The sequence below is a fragment of the Schistocerca nitens genome, chromosome 6 (genome assembly GCF_023898315.1).
Source record: "Schistocerca nitens isolate TAMUIC-IGC-003100 chromosome 6, iqSchNite1.1, whole genome shotgun sequence".
NCBI classification, from domain to species: domain Eukaryota; kingdom Metazoa; phylum Arthropoda; class Insecta; order Orthoptera; family Acrididae; genus Schistocerca; species Schistocerca nitens.
Window position 1 is genome coordinate 310,122,560 of NC_064619.1, and position 16,715 is coordinate 310,139,274.

General features: G+C 38.6%; 1 protein-coding gene across 1 annotated transcript in view; it reads right to left on the bottom strand.

The window, feature by feature from the left end:
• Positions 1-9,161, bottom strand: part of LOC126263652 (ribosome biogenesis protein BOP1 homolog) — an 80,987-nt gene extending 71,826 nt beyond the window's left edge. Inside the window, exons 1-3 of the mRNA XM_049960754.1 lie at positions 8,944-9,161; positions 7,347-7,862; positions 6,666-6,817 (exon numbers count right to left, since the gene is read on the bottom strand). Coding sequence (XP_049816711.1) covers positions 6,666-6,817; positions 7,347-7,862; positions 8,944-9,039 — 764 coding nt within the window. The 5' untranslated portion in view covers positions 9,040-9,161. The remainder of the gene's footprint in view (positions 1-6,665; positions 6,818-7,346; positions 7,863-8,943) is intronic.
• Between the last annotated feature and the right edge of the window lie 7,554 nt (positions 9,162-16,715).

Consider the following 16,715-nt stretch of genomic DNA (forward strand, 5'->3'; position numbering starts at 1 on the left):
AATGCAGTGCATTTCCATACTCTGTCTACTGTACAGGAACAGAATTGTAAAGAATATGTTTCCGTACTTAGAGCAATAAAAGAGGAATTTCTCAACCGATTTGGGGATATATTATATTTACCCCAAGCTTTTGAATGGTTCTCAAGACCATTTGATGTTTCTGTAGATGATATTCATCCCAATTTGCAAATGGAATTAATAGATCTACAGTGTAATTCTCGTCTGAGAGACAAGGTCCTTTTGGCATGACGTGTAATAGACTCTTATCAAAGCTTTCCACAGCAAGAGTTTCCTCATCTCCATCGTGAAGCCGCAAGATAATGTCAATGTTTGGCTCGACATACGTTTGTGAGAGATTTTTTTCTGTTATGAAAATTAATAAGTCTCGGTTAAGAGCAAACATCAGTGATGAAAATTTAGGTAACTGTTTGCATTTGTCTGCATGTAGAAATTTTGTTCCAGACATTAAACATATTGTAAACTTCACCTGTGATACTTAAATAAAACATATCGTAGGTAATAGGTACTCTTTCAAAGCATGATTTCTTTCAAGCACTCCTACTAACCTTATGCCTTCATTCATAGCCAGCTTGCCCCTGTGTGCAAGCAGAACACCTATTAACTGCACACAAGCAAGTGCACCGCACACGTGCAGGATTCCTGCCCGCCCCTGCATTAATGTATATCAAATGTGTGAGGATGTGTTTCACAACAATTTCGAAATGTTAATAAATATGCACTACAACATAGTTGGATATGTGAAATGTCTAAGGAAAACCTATTACACAGATAAGATGACCAGTTCATCATGCACTAACAGGTCCACACACGTTCAGTACAACACATTCACAGTTAAGATAAAATATCCCATTTTTAAGAGCCTTCATTCTTCCACAGAAATTTTTGTTTCAATACTTAAAGTGTTAAAAAACTTCCTGCATTAACCAAATCCATAACATATCAGCTTGGTGGTAGTCAACCACAAATTAGTTGGTTTGAATCTTGTTAGGGAAATAAATTTTCATTACAAGAATTTCATTAGCAGTTTAAGAAGGGGCGGTGTCATAGAATTCCTGGATATTATAGTGTGCATTTAATGATATATGTTATGTCAAAAATACCTTCCCATGTCATTAACAGACAGCTCTCAACACTTTTAGTGACATATCTGTTGAATGTGCTACTATGCTACGGCTGCCATTTCAGTGCTACACACATGAAAAAAAGTATTGCATCACCTCAGTTCCGAGAGTACTGAAACCTGCACAGAAAATTGGAATAGAGATCAACATAAATATAATTTCTGCCCTGTTTATTGCTCATGAAAACCACACATTGTATGTTGCACCACCACACAGCAAGACCTTCAGAGGTGGTAGTTCAGATTGCTCTACACACCGGTACCTCTAATACACAGTAGCACATCCTCTTGCATTGATGCATGCCTGTATTCATCGTGGTATACTATCCACAAGTTCATCAAGGAAACTCCAGAATGTCCCACTCCCCAATGGCGATTCGGCATAGATCCCTCAGAGTCGTTGGTGGATCACGTCGTCCATAAACAGCCCTTTCCAATCTATCCCGGGCATGTTTGATAGGGTTCATGCCTGGAGGACATGCTGGCCACTCGAGTAGAGCGATGTCGCTATCCTGAAGGAAATCGCTCACAAGATGTGCACAATGGGCACGAATATTGCCGTCCATGAAAACAAATTCCTCACCAATATGGTTACACTACCGGTTGGAGGATGGCATTCATGTATCGTACAGCTATTACGGCACCTTCCATGACCACCAGTGGCGTACGTCGGCCCCACATTAAGCCACCCCAAAACAGCAGGGAACCTCCAAGTTGCTGCAGTCACTGGACAGTACGTCTAAGATGTTCAGCCTGACCAGGTTCCCTCCAAACACGTCTCTGACGATTGTCTGGTTGAAGGCATATGCGACATTCATCAGTGAAGAGAACGTGATGCCAATCCTGAGTGGTCCATTCGGCACATTGTTGGGCCCATCTGTACCGCACCGCATGGTGTCGTGGTTGCAAAGACGGACCTCGCCATGAACGTCGGGAGTGGAGTTGCGGATCATGCAGCCTATTGCGCACAGTTTGAGTCATAACACAACATCCTGTGGCTGCGCGAAAAGCATTATTCAATATGGTGGAGTTGCTGTCAGGGTTCCACCAAGCCATGATCTGAAGATAGAGGTCATCCACTGCAGTAATAGCCCTTGGGCGGCCTGAGGGAGGCATGTCATCAACAGCTCCTGTCTCTCTCTATCTCCTCCATGTCTGAACAACATTGCTTTGGTTCACTCCGAGATGCCTGGACACTTCCCTTGTTGAGAGCCCTTCCTAGCAGAAAGTAACAATGCGGACGCAATCAAACTGCAGTATTGACCTTCTAGGCATGGTTGAACTACAGACAACACGATTGGTTTACCTCCTTCCTGGTGGAATGACTGGAACTGATTGGCTGTCGGGCCCCCTAAGTCCAATAGATGCTGCTCATCCATAGTTGCTTACACCTTTTGGCGGGTTTAGTGACATCTCTGAACAGTCAAAGGGACTGTGTCTGTGATACAATATCCACAGTCCAGGTATATCTTCAGGAGTTTTGGGAACCGGGGTGATGCGAAACTTTTTTTGATGTGTGTATTTGAGCAGTAATAATTTGCATACATTGTAACCTCCCCCTTTTTCATTCCCAAACATAACAATACACACTTGACAACAGATATGAGGAAGGTAATGGAGAAATGGTTCCACCTTGCTAGAACCTCCTAGAACCTTGACACAGGGTTTGTGGACTACATGTAAGTGGAGGGCGCATCACCAAAATAAAGGCAAATTTAAATTTAATTTCCTGTCAGATTTTTCTTCTGCCAGAAGTTGATATCAACAGTTTCACCACTGACTGTTTCTGGTAAATGGCCTTAATCTCAATGGCTAAGATGTTGAAATGAGGTGCAGAGTTTGATAAAAGTGCTGTGATTGTCAAAGGTCTTCGCAGTAGGAGCTCAGCAGCAGATACAATTCTGCTGCTTTAAATACCTGAAATCTGCAGTTCATGATGATGTGATAAAACATTCAGCTTTGGAACGTTTTAAGAAATATTCTAGTGCACCAGCAGAGGAGCAGCACTTGAAAATTCATCGTCCAGAGAGCTCAACTGCTCACTTAAAAGACCCCACAGCAGTCACTGACAGGATCATAAGTGTAAGCAAACCAACGAAGTGTTGAATTGTCAAAGACAATCTTCTACATACAAATCCTACACATAGGATGTAAGACAAGTGCTACCCAAGACTGCTAAGAGCAGAGTGACTCAGGAGCTGACATTTTCTTCTGTGACCACTAAAAAAACGATGTTGGGGGTGGGTTAAGATTCTTGGGTCGACAGAAGCGTCTGATCCCACGCGTCGGCTTTGACCCATGACGTAAGGGTGTTGTCGTGTGTGACGTCATGACGGCGCGGAGTTTGGTTTGAGTGTGGCTGTCTCCAGTTCTGTTGTATCTTATTTTATTTACTTTTCTGATCTGTTCGTTCTATCTCGCGAGATTTCTTTTTTTTAATTTAAATACACTTATTACTTATTTTAATTGTCTGTTTCCTCCAATTTCTGTTTTAGTTTATTATATTTATCTTTCTGATCTGTTCGTTCTATCCCGTGAGATTTTTTAAAAAAAAAGACAAAAAACACTAATCAGCTACTGAAGCATCTTTATCTTCTATGGGTTGCAGGGGTTACGACACCTGGGGAGGTGGGTGGGTATTCATGCATGGCTGTCTTCACTTACACGTTGTAGCTACGCAAGGCGTCTAAATTTGTTTATATTTAGTTTGCCCCCCACCCAAAACACCCCATTTCCCGCGCTTGTCCCGTTAGTGTCATTAGGCTTCTTGTGGAAAGTGTGTGTTTTTGTTTTTGTTTCCGCCATATTTATGACGTCATGGGTCAAAGCAGACGGGCGGGATTGGACGCTTCCGTATTTCCAGATTATTTTCTGACAAGAATATTTTTATGGTAGACAAAAAAGCCAACCAGAGAAATGACTGCACACACACACACACACACACACACACACACACACACACACACACACACACACACACACACACACAACCTATGTATGCCCCAGCGACACCCCCCCCCCTCCCCAATACACAGGATTCAATTTCTTTTTTGTGAACACATTTGTGTGGGGTGTAATCTTATTCCAAAATGAAAAATGTATGGAAAACATGACAGACAAGAAGGAAAAGCTAAGTTTTCAAATGTAGTGCTTGATAATGATGCTGTAGATTAGATGGTCAATCATATAACTAATGCAGAGTTGCCTTAAAAAAAGGGACCTACAGCAAACATCCTATGGCACCCAGAAATACTCAATCCAGTAATGGAGGGAAGTGTGAAGGGCAAAAGTAATACAGAGAAATTAAGGCTTGACTACAGCAAACACATTTATGAGGATGTAGGTTGCAAGAGTTATTCAGATATGAAGAGGCTTGCACATGGTAACTAGTGTGGATGGCTGCATCAAATCATTCATAAGACTGGGGATCATAACAACGAAAGACATACTTGCCGATTTCAATTCAGACACAAATTATAACTTTCCAATCTAATTCAGACCCTTGTCTACACTATAGATCAGACTGTCACCACATCTTCAAAAATGCAGGTGGTGACATCACTGGACAATATCGATACTGATTTGTAGTGTAGCCCAAGGTCTAGCTCAGAGTGGACGCAAGTTGACAAAGATAATGAACATGTCACGACAACCTTTTTCTTATACACTTTGTCTTTTTATAGTAATATTCACATCCCCAATTAAAACCCACTGTGTTCTGTTATTTTCAAGGATTTTTTAAAAATGTCTGAATATATTAATGACAAGATCACCCCAAAGAATTACTGCTATATTCCCATGGAAGCCCTGAAACTATGAAGTTCCACCACACAGAATTGCATGGTAATGTCACAGCCATCGTACCAGCTAATAGCATCACTGTTCAAAGCTAATAAGTTGTATCATCCCAGTAACCCCCCTCCCAATTCTCTAAAGAACTGAACTTCCACGTACGAAGGTAAATCATTAAATGTGTGCTTTGTGAGCCAAAGGGCTGTCCACAGAAGAAGCACATTGCAAAATGTATCATATGTATGGTGACAACTGTTTATCATGGAAAGCTGAATTCAACTGGATCCACAAGTTTAACAAAGGAAGGCAAAGCATTAGAGACAGGGGTGTCCCTGTCATTCTGTCAAGGTTGCAACTGAAACCATAATTCAGCATGTGGAACATATCATTCTTAACACCAGTAAGTGTAAATTATGCAGCACATGCTGCATGCGATGTCACATGGAACTACTCACAAAATCATGCACGAGCAGCTGAATTTTGATAAAGTCTGTGCATGGGTGGTGTAAAGGATGTTGACTGAGGAACAAAGAAGGAATAGAATAGATCAGATTTTGCAGCACCTCATATGGTACTCTGAGATGAGAGAGGACTTCATGGTATGTACTGTTACTGGGGACGAGTCTTGGGTTCACTGCTTTCAACTAGAAACCAAATGACTGTCCATGGAATGAGAATGTCTACCTCCAAAGAACAAAAAAGTTCACCAATCCATCAGCCCACAAGGTTATCCTGACTGTCTTGGGACTTGCAAGTAGTCACACTGACGAAATTCCAGCCTCATGGAGATACCATGAATGCTGCATCATGCTACTGCACTACTCTGCAGGAAGTGTGACAGGCCATTTGCCACCAACAACGTGGTGGCCTGACAATGGGTGCGATTCTTGTGCATGACAATGCCCACCCTGACACAGCAATAAAAACAAAAGGGCTGTTATAAACATCTGCCAGTCTTGGCCCCAGTGACTTGTCCGTTCAGGGCCCTAAAATCTGATTTGGGTGAGCGATATTTTGAAGATGATGAAGCTGGAGTTAAAGAGATTGAACATTGGCTGCAACAGTAACCAAAAGACTTTTTTGCTGCCAGCTATCAGGGACTTGTAAGGAGATGGGATAAGTCACAACATTTGATGGTGAATATGTAGAAAAACAAAATCAATTTCAGGAAGCTACGTTGATTATTATTGCCTCTATTTCATAATGCGACTTATTTATTGGCTTATCCTTTTGTACATCAGCTTCAAATGTCTAATCACTTTACAAACTGGATGATGATAAACTGGGTAATTTGCATGCTATGATTTACACAGCCTCAAGACATATACACAGTTCTTAGCTTCAACACCTGATTTATTGTGTTAAACCTTTAACATAAGATTATATCTAATAATGGATAGATTATGACGGCAATTTAAACTGAGTTAGTAATTGTATAGAACACTGAAAATAAAATTTTTGCTGTCCCTGGAAGCCTTTAGATAGGCAACCGGCAACAGATGACGTTCTTTTAGCCATTTAGTTACGTAGATTTTCCAATGGGATTACTTCTGATTCAGTGTTTTTTTGCTGCGCTAGTGTTCCATATCAACTGCTTTAGAGAAATAAACAAAACTGTGTGTCACTAAATCATCTACAGTGGTAACACATGCTTGTAGCATGGGTACAACTACTCCTGCTTCCACAATAGCATTGAATTAGTGTAAGTTAAGACCAATTATGAAGAACTCACCAGAAATTTGGATCTTCCATCTTTTTCAGGAAAGTATCCAGTTCATCACCCTTCGGTGGTTTCAAAATTCTCTTCCCTTCCCAGTCATAACCAATATGAGGATAATCGTCATACCAGTTCATTGGGATGTTACCCACGGTATTTCTTATGTCCTTCGGAAGTAAACAAATGAGCACAATCAGATTAGCTTTACATGCTTTTAAGCACCACTGAACGAATAATCATAAGACATGTAAAAGCAAAACAAATTACATCAATTACAAAATCAGATGCATCATATTCAAAGAGACTGTTCCCAAAAAATATTATTCCTTACACTCACCTTCCTCTGTAGCATTAAAATCCTCATGTGTATGACAGAAACAAAATCTAATGTACAAGATATTTTTCCTGATCACAAGTCCAGCGTTTTACCATTGTACCAACTCAAACACTGATTCAGTGTGTTATATGACATACCAGTTTAAGAAACCAGGAGCACTTAAACTTAGCCTAAAAGGCACCACATTGTCTTGCGCATCACTTTTAACTGATTATTGTAAGGTCTTAAAAACCAACTTAAAATTTTAATTCTCTGTTACCACTACTATTTGCTTCCATTTCGACAATAATTGGAAACATTCATAAAAATGTTGACAGCTGATAAAATAATCCTAAAATTTACGAAAATGTAACACTTACCTCTTCATCAGATGAATCAGTTTCATATTCATCTTCATTTTTCTGGTTCTCACCACTCTCTTTCAAAGTGAGATGTTCTACTGCGTTCTTTGACTTAACGAATTCATTTTTGACATTGTTAGTCTTTTTTAAATTACCTGACTTAATAGATGTGGCAGTTTTACTGCTTCTGATTGTTCGCTTCTCTTCAAGAACAGAAGAACCACTACTGGATTTTGAAGGCCCCTGAGCATCACCACTACTACTAATGACTTCAATGTTTTTTCCTGCATTGCCGTTATCACTGCTCTCTCCATCACCACTACCATAGTCGTCATCATCACTGTCATTGTCATCTGAACTATTACTACCAGATCTGATACTGGTTTCCGCATCACTCTCTTCTTCTTCAAATGATAGTTCCTCACTACCCTCATCTGAGAACTCATCCTCTTGATCAGTACCCGCTTCTAAATCTGAATCATAATCCTCATCTGAAGAATCACCTTCATTCGTTATGGTCGTCAGAAAGTTTTTCTGCAAACAATAGTTGAACATTAATTTTCGAACAAAGGCCTATAAGATTTTGGTCAAATCAATAAGCTAAATCGATTTATGTGCAAACTGTCACACTACATAAAAAGTATGAAAAAATCCGTATTTAGAAAGATGGTCTGTGTCAAAAGCTTACTGAGCCTCATGCAGAAAGTTTCAAAGCCAGCAAGCAGATACGCATGTTACACAAACATGATAAAATACATCACAGCAGATAATGTACGGTAGGCAGGCCTACAATTTCTATTGAGCACATAAATACCAATGTTTTGCAGTTTTTTAAATACTGCTTGTAGTATGTTTTTAATCATGCTGACTGTCAGACCTTACTCAAGGAAATATTGTTACGTTGTGTGTGTAAGTGCTGTATGGAAAGGTGGTGGTGGCAGTGGGGGCAGCAGCTGCTTAGTGTGAGCACGTAGGCCTACCTGTGAAACCCATTAATATTAGACCTCCAATCTATTTGCAAACGAAACTCAATATTATGGTTGTGGATTCTTTTTCACGGTTACAGTCACACATATATGATATGAACGCATGTTTCTATATAACGTAGGAACTAGAAAACTTGCACATGGCCTAATGTGTACAATGTAGAGCCTATAGCACAAGAATATACTAAATTATGTTTATTACTAGACTTCTGGAAAACTTTACCACAGAACATTCAACAACTTGGGACTCTTCTGATATATCACAAGCTGTACATATGACAAACTAATTACATAGATAAACGGGGCGACGACATACTCCTGTACTTATCTTATAAGCTGGTAACCGAGGGACAATGACATCGCCAACAGAAGACTATTTTAACTAGAGTAGTTCACGAAGGCAGGAGAGTATGTACATTCAAGAACTTGCTTGTTCTATAAAGACTCAGCGATCAACGGATCGGCGATTTTCAAAACTTTTACACAAAACATGTAATTACAAAATACTGCATTTTACCCTCCGTTTCACTTCACTCCAATAGTTTAGGGTGGGAGGCAAGAAAATGACACATAACATTCGCACTACCAAAAGATGACTTCGTTTTTTCTGGAAAGCTTATGTGACAAACCTCTTCGGGTTCTTCTTGTCCTCCTACTGAATCCCCTTCATCTTCCACATGTTCTACAACATGTTTGCGTTTACTGGCACTCTTCTTTTCACCCATCACGGAAACACGCACCGAAACACATGGGTCATTTGAACAACAAACAAAACTCTGTGCAAACTGCAAAGATAGAAACTCGAAGACACTATGGACGCCGCCGCAATTTTCGATATACGCAATGTGGAACATCCTTGGATGTAAAATTACCGGTGATCTCCAAACTAAGTTCAGAGAACACTGAAAGATACTCTGTGAATCGGACCCATGGAGGTATACAGTATATTATACCTCCATGGTGAAATTACGTTTTACTTGAGGTACATCTCGTACATCTATGCCTCCATCCCACAGACATATATGTCTGTGGTCCGATCACGAATATCACACAGTCTAACATAACAGTCGCAACACTTCGCATCAACTTTGTTGCCTACTGCAGTACTGCGTCAGCAGCGCGCCAAGCGGCCAGTAAGTAAAACTGTTGAGTTCGGCGCACTCGCGAAAACGATAGTAGTTGTTTATTTTGGTTTGTACAAAGATTTTTCAAACTGGAGCGTATGTAGCGCAATAAATTGCAGCAACAACACGACGAAAATACTTCATCTGTCTTTTTGTTGGTTTCGTAAGGAACCTGTGAGGTGTTTACCATAATGTTAATGAACTGGATCGTCACGATTCGCTTGCAAATTACCATGTGTGTTAATGATTAATGTTTCGTTTTAAGAGGAGGAGGTGGCTAGTGAATAGCAGACGAGGAGATCTTATGAAAAAAGACGCTGTTTACCTTCTTATGTAATATTAAGTTTTGTTTGATTTAGAACAAAATCATTTCATAAACGCAGACATTAATAAACTCATGTGGAATGCAGTAACCTACACTGTTTGCTATCGAAAATAAGTCACAGCAGCTGACGATGAAGAGCAAACTGCCGCAAAGGCAAGACAATACGTCTAAAGTTGTAAAACAGCCCTATGGCACAGAAGCAGCTCTATATAGATCAATGCCAGATTCATCTGAATCGTAAACACAGACCTGCTTTGACGATGAAGTAGTTAGATTAAGTGCGTTTATTATTGCCTAGCAAAAGCGTGTGAAGTGTCAGGATGTGCAGATCGCTAGACTGCGTGCAAAACTATTACAGGACAAGGAAAGTGCCTATCATTTTAAGTACAGACAGCAACAGAAACTATATCAGAAAGGATGAAGTGCAGAAGGACAGATAAATTTTGAGGACTATAGATAGAATCCCGATATTTAAAATCAGATGCCCTCGAGTTGTTGTTAAGTCAGATAGCATGCCACTGAAGGAGAAACGTGCTGCAATACGGAAAGACGAAAATAAGCTGTTTGCTCTAAATTTATTATATTACAGCACTCAGGCATACTGGTTTTGTCAGAATGTTTTATGTTTCCATCAGTGCTTACATTACAGAGGTGGGTGGAAGGCATACAAATAAAATGTGGGATAAGTGACAATATATTTTATCTTTTAAAGCAGAAGGTATAGCACATCTCCGATACTGATAAACTAGTACATACATCAGTGGATGAAATAGCTCTAATGGCAAATTTAACATATGACAGCATTTCTGACAATGTCATTGGCTTTGAAGACTTGGGTTTTACACGCACTGCATATTTCTCCCACTATTTGGCAGCTGCTTGTCCCATTTCGAATAATGTATAGATGAAGATCATACTAATGGCAACAGGTGACGATAACTGAAACACAGCTGGCCTACGGAATGACAAATGGGGCATCGATCCCTTTAGCATGTAGCGTTATATATCTGCGCTTCTTATGTGTGAATCTGTGTGTCTATATTCCTTTGATATCAACATGGTAAGCTGCAGTTCTATCCAACGACTCAAGTGTTTCTTCACGAATGTGTTGTAGCTTGCCACTGGATTCATCCCAACTTGCACTTATTTTATAATCATTTTTAAAAACATCTCTGTCTTCTGATGTTACACAAACACTTGGAGGCAAAAAAAATTCAAGGGATGAAAAACAAACATACTCACGATGTATCTGACGTTCTCCTTTCTCGCCACTTCGAGCGCAAGTGACACTCCAGCTGTCAACTGAGAACAGCTTTTACGACAGTGAGTGTCGCAGATGTTATATTAGATTATGTGTAAAATCATAGTGTGTTTTGATTGCACCAGATGGGCAAACACATAGGTCACAATGCAAAACAAATAAATGTTAAGCAGCAAGAATCAATTATAATTTATCATTTTTGCCAATATCCTTAGAAAATATTTTAGATAAACAATAAAATAGCAATAGCCATATATTTGATCCCACTTACACCATATTTTTTGAGATGAAGAAAATACTTAACCAAACTAAATAAGTAGATGAAATAGACTGATTATTGTTAAAGAAAATTATTAGTAAAGCAAATTAGGAAGAAAAAGAAATGATGAGCAGTGGTGGCAAAGCCAAATTCCCGTCCACTTTACTGCTATCATTGACTCTAAGATCCGACAAAACTCTCGAAAGTCGAGAACTGAAATGATAAAGGTCCATTCACATTGGCTGTAACTGCACTGTCACGTCATGAAACTATCACGTCACAGCACATCAAGTCAAGTCACGTGATCTCACATGGCTCTCCTCATCTTTTTTTTGAGATCTGTGCAAGCTGATTTTCAACTGTGATAGCTCATGTATATGGTGGCTGGAGTTCACCTCTGTACGAAACTGACATTTATTGGACTCAAATGGTTAACAGCTTTCAGGGATACCTTGTTTGTTAGAGAAGGAAGGCAGAAGTGCAGAACAACAGAAAAAAAAGAGAATGGCTCAGAAAAAGTTATTAAGTGCTACAGAAGGCGAATTTCAAACGCTATACAAAGACCTTGAGGAAGAGGAATCATCATTTAATGTTTTAGGAAGCCGAAGCATAAGTATTTTCATTTTTTACATCAAACTGAATCCACAATTACTAAAAGGTACACAGTGTTATGTCCTGCCATCATACACCACAAAAGCTAGGTTTCTTTGAGGTTAAGTTTAATTGCCAGTCTAGAGCAAATTTTTGTGCAATAGTTATATTTCTCTCAGTAACTTTCTCTTCAAAATTTGTAGATTACCTTTCCATTTTGTATTTGGCTTTTAATAGTTCAAATGCCTTTGGTAGTAAAACCACGTAAATATTGACCACTAACACTCACTAAGCTGTTTCACACGCAATTTAGAGAGCTACTTAACAATAAATAAGCCTGTCACAAACATATTTAAAGAAACAACTTGCAGTGTCTAAATAATTCAGTCTATTTCTTTATCCAGTGATACAAATGTCTCACAACACACAAATAAATTTCACCTGCTAATCAGTCTGATTCCACTGACAGTACTTTTTTCACTTCATGTTGGAACCACATTGCAATGTATTTCATTGTAAGATATTAAATACCATACCAGTATGTATATAAAGACACTTTACAAACGTAGTAGAGCGCAAGTAATTTAGTACACTCATGTTGTACAATTCAGACTGCTGCCTCACTGTTTCGTTTAACCTTTCATCATTTGCTATGCACTTTGCTATCGTTTTTTAATTGGGATTGGTTATTAAAAGGAAATTTTGTAAGTGAATATACATATTGCAAAGGTACTGTGTATGTCCCAAGTTTCTTAAATAAATGTCTGCAAGGTGATCTTGAATGGGCTCCAACCGTTATTCTGATTACATGTTTTTGTGCAATGAATACATTTTCCCTTCATGATGAATTACCCCAAAATATGATTCCATATTAGAACAGTGAATGGAAATAGGCATAGTAGGCCTATTTAATAATATGTTTAAAAATTTGCAGTAACCCTAATAGCATTAGTAGGTGAACTTAACCATTTCAGCAGATCATAAATGCATTTCTTCCAATTCAATTTCTCATCGATGCAACAACCAGAAATGTTGAATATTCTGCCTTAGTAACAGACTTCTGTTCAAAGTCTATATTTATCAATGGTGTTATGCTATTAACTGTAAGAAAATGTATATACTGTGTTTTCTCAAAATTTAGTGAGAGTCCATTTGCAGAGAACAACTTAATAATTTTCTGAAAGACATTATTTAAAATTTCCTCAGCTAATTCTTGTTTGTTGGGTGTGATTAATATACTCGTATCATCAGCAAAAAGAACTAGCTTTGCATCTTCATCAATACATAGCGGGAAGTCATTAATATGTATTAAGAACAATAAGTGACCCAAGACTGACCCCTGTGGGTCACCATTCTTGATACATCCCGAGTTAGATGACTCTTCTCATTTTTGTAGACTATCTGTACTGTTAATTTCAACCTTCTATGTTAAACATTTTCACACTGTTCCACTCACACCACAATAGTTAAGCTTATCTAGAAGAATTTCATGATTCACACAGTCAAAAGCCTTTAAGAGAACACGAAATACAGGATGTATCAAAAAGATTCATACGATTTGGCATGTCTGTATTTCTGAAACTAATAAACATATACAATGAATTTAGTTTTTTGATGAACGGGAGACTCGAAAAGGTTTTTCACACCTTTCCATAGGTGTTCAATACGCCCTCCTAGAGATACACGACATATGTCAATGTGGTATTCAAATTGTTCCCACACTGCAGCGAGCATGGGTGAGTTACAGATCAGAGGCACATAAACAGTGTCTTTTGTAAACCCCACAAGAAATAATCACGTACAGCCAGGTCCTCTGACCTTGGAGGCCAGTAATGTAAGGCTGAATCATTTGGTCTAGTGCAACTAATCAATTGTTTACTAATCCTTTGATTTAAAAATTCCTGCACTTCCAGGTGCCAGTGCGGCATTGCCCCATCCTCTCGGTAAATGAAGTCGTTCGAATCAGTCTCCAACTGTAGGAAAAGTAAGTTCTCAAGCGTATCGAAATATGTGCTTCCTGTAACAATGTTCTCGCCAAAAAGAAAATAACCATACACCTTTTCATGTGAAACTGCACAAAACACACTAAATTTTCGAGAGTCTCTCAAGTTTTACAACTTCATTTGGTTGTTCTGTACTCCATATTCTCACATTATGACAGTTCACCTTTCAACTTAAATGGAATGTTGTCTCATCCCTAAACACGAAGCATGGAAGGAAACTGTCGTCCTCCATCTTGCCAAGAACGAAATTATGGAACTCCACATGCTGTTGTTTGTCACCTTCATAAAGAGCTTGCAGCAGACGAATTTTGTATGGTTTCATGAGAAGACGTCGACGCAACATATGCCAGAGGATATTGGGGGCATATTGAGCTGCTGAGGTAGACAGAGGATTTCTGCAGAGTCCTTGTGAAGCTAAGGCAGATGCGTTCGCCATCACAGTCAGACACTTGGGGACATCCTGGCGATTTGCCTTTCCTGTTGCCAACCTGTTTCTTGGAATTGTTCATGCCATCATCTAATGCTCTGTCCTATAGGAGGATCCATACCATACCTAGTACGAAAGTCACGCTGAACAGTTATTACTGACTTACACCACGCAAAACATAGAATAAAAACGCTTTCTGTTGTCCCAACACCATTTTTACTAGAACTGAAGTGGGTGCACACTACTGCTATCTAACGGGAATCATGTCTAACTTGAAAATTTGCTCTTTCCAACAGAATATTGTTCACACACTTATCTCAAATACCATAATAGTTATGATTTTTTAAACCACATGATTCTTTTTGATACATCCTGTATTGTAATGGACGATGTTCTGTTATTCAGAGCATTCAATATTTGATCAGTGGAAGGATATATAGGTTTTTCTGTTGAAAAGCCTTTCTGAAAATCAAACTAACATTTTGTTAGTATTTAATTTTTACAAAGCTACTCTTAAATACATTACTTTTTCAAGAATTTTTGCTAAAGCTGAGAGAAGCGCCGATTGGGCGGTAGTTGTTAGCATCAGACCTATTCAGTCTGTCTGGAAAAATGTGCTGTTTCAGTGAGCTACTACATATGTGGCTGACCAAGCTTTTAGTACTCAATTCGAAATGCCATCAATTCCAAGCAAGCTTTTACTTTTGAGTGAATTTATTATTGAATTTCAGTTTTATCAGATTGCATAGGAATTGCCTCTTCTGTATACAGCCTTGCATTTTCTAATGAGTAGCTGGATCCTACTTTCTCTACAACACTTAAAAATTATTATTGAAAATATTTTCTACTTCCGACTTTTTATTAACAAACTTTTCATTGAGTTTGATAGAAATACAGTCTTCTTGTGCTCTTAGTTGCTCTGTTTCCCTTTCAACAATTTTTCAAATCGTTTTAATTTCATTATCAGAGTTGCTAATCTCAGACATAATGCACATACTTCTGGACATTTTAATAACTTTTCTTAATACAGTGCAATTGTTTTTGAAATGTTTGATTGTTACTCGATCATTATTCCTAGTGGCTATAAGATATATTTCCCTTTCTCTTCACAAGTAAGCCATGGCTTTTTAGATGATTTCTTACAGTTATACAGGGTGTTCAAAAAGTCTCTCTGCAGTGCTGTATGATTGTTAGCTGTGCGTGCTGTATGCCACAGTGAATACACCGAAATGAAATTCTGTGAAACACAAGTTATTAATTTACTGAATATTCAATTTTACTTACAAATTTTCACATTAAATGTTGAAGGTGTACCCCCTGTTGTTGAATACACAATTCATTCGTCTAATCATGTTTCCAAACATAAGCTGTAACATTTCTTTTGTAACAGAAGTAGTGAAAGTAGATATTGCAGTTTTCAACTCATTGATGGATTTTGGATCGTTTTTATAGACAGTTGCTTTCGCTGCACCCCAGAAGAAAAAGTCAGGTGGTGTTAGGTCAGGCGATCGTGGAGGCCAAAGTCCCTGTGAAATTATGTGATCAGCAAAATATCAGCAGTCAGTGACAACATCTTGTGAAGATAACCATTCAGTATTTCACTTAACACAAGTTCTCCTATGAATGGGTACAGAATATCACTGAAGTATCGTTGTGTGTTTATTGTTTCGTTGAAAAAATATGGGACCCACAATACGACTTCTAGAAATTGCAATCCAAACTCCTATTTTCACAGAATAAAGTGGTTCCTCATGAATACACAATGGATTTGCAGTACTCCACATACGAGAATTTTGCGAGTTCATGTACTCGGATAAATGAAACCATGCCTCATCAGTGAAAATCTTTTCATTAAGAATATCCCTTCGATTTTGTTGAAGGAAATTTTGAACCATAATGCAGTCTCTTGCCATGATCAGAATTTTTCAGTTCTTGCACGACTGTCACTTTGTATGGGAAAAGTTCTAATTTTTTTCCTTACAGCTGTGTGGGCCATTCCGACTCTAACATCCATTTTCTGGGCGAGTTTTCTTATTGACTTGTTGCGAGTCATGGACATTTTATCGGAAATCTCGAGTAGTTATCCTCAGATAAAATGCTAGGACGACCACTTCTCGGTGCATCTGTCACTGAATCCGAACTTCGAAATTTGTTAATCAAATCTCACACAGTATCGCGATGTGGGAGTGTTGTCTCCAGAAAAACTGAATTAAATGTTTGACGAACTGAAACTGTGTGATTACCGCCAGCTTTGAACACTTGTTCGACTAAAAACACACGTTCTTCAATGGTTAGCATTTTAGCAGTGACAGAAACGAAACAAACGAACAAAGGAACTAAACTTAAATGTTCATGTCAACATGTAGTGACACACACCAACGATACTACTGATGCTGGCTGAGATAAATGAA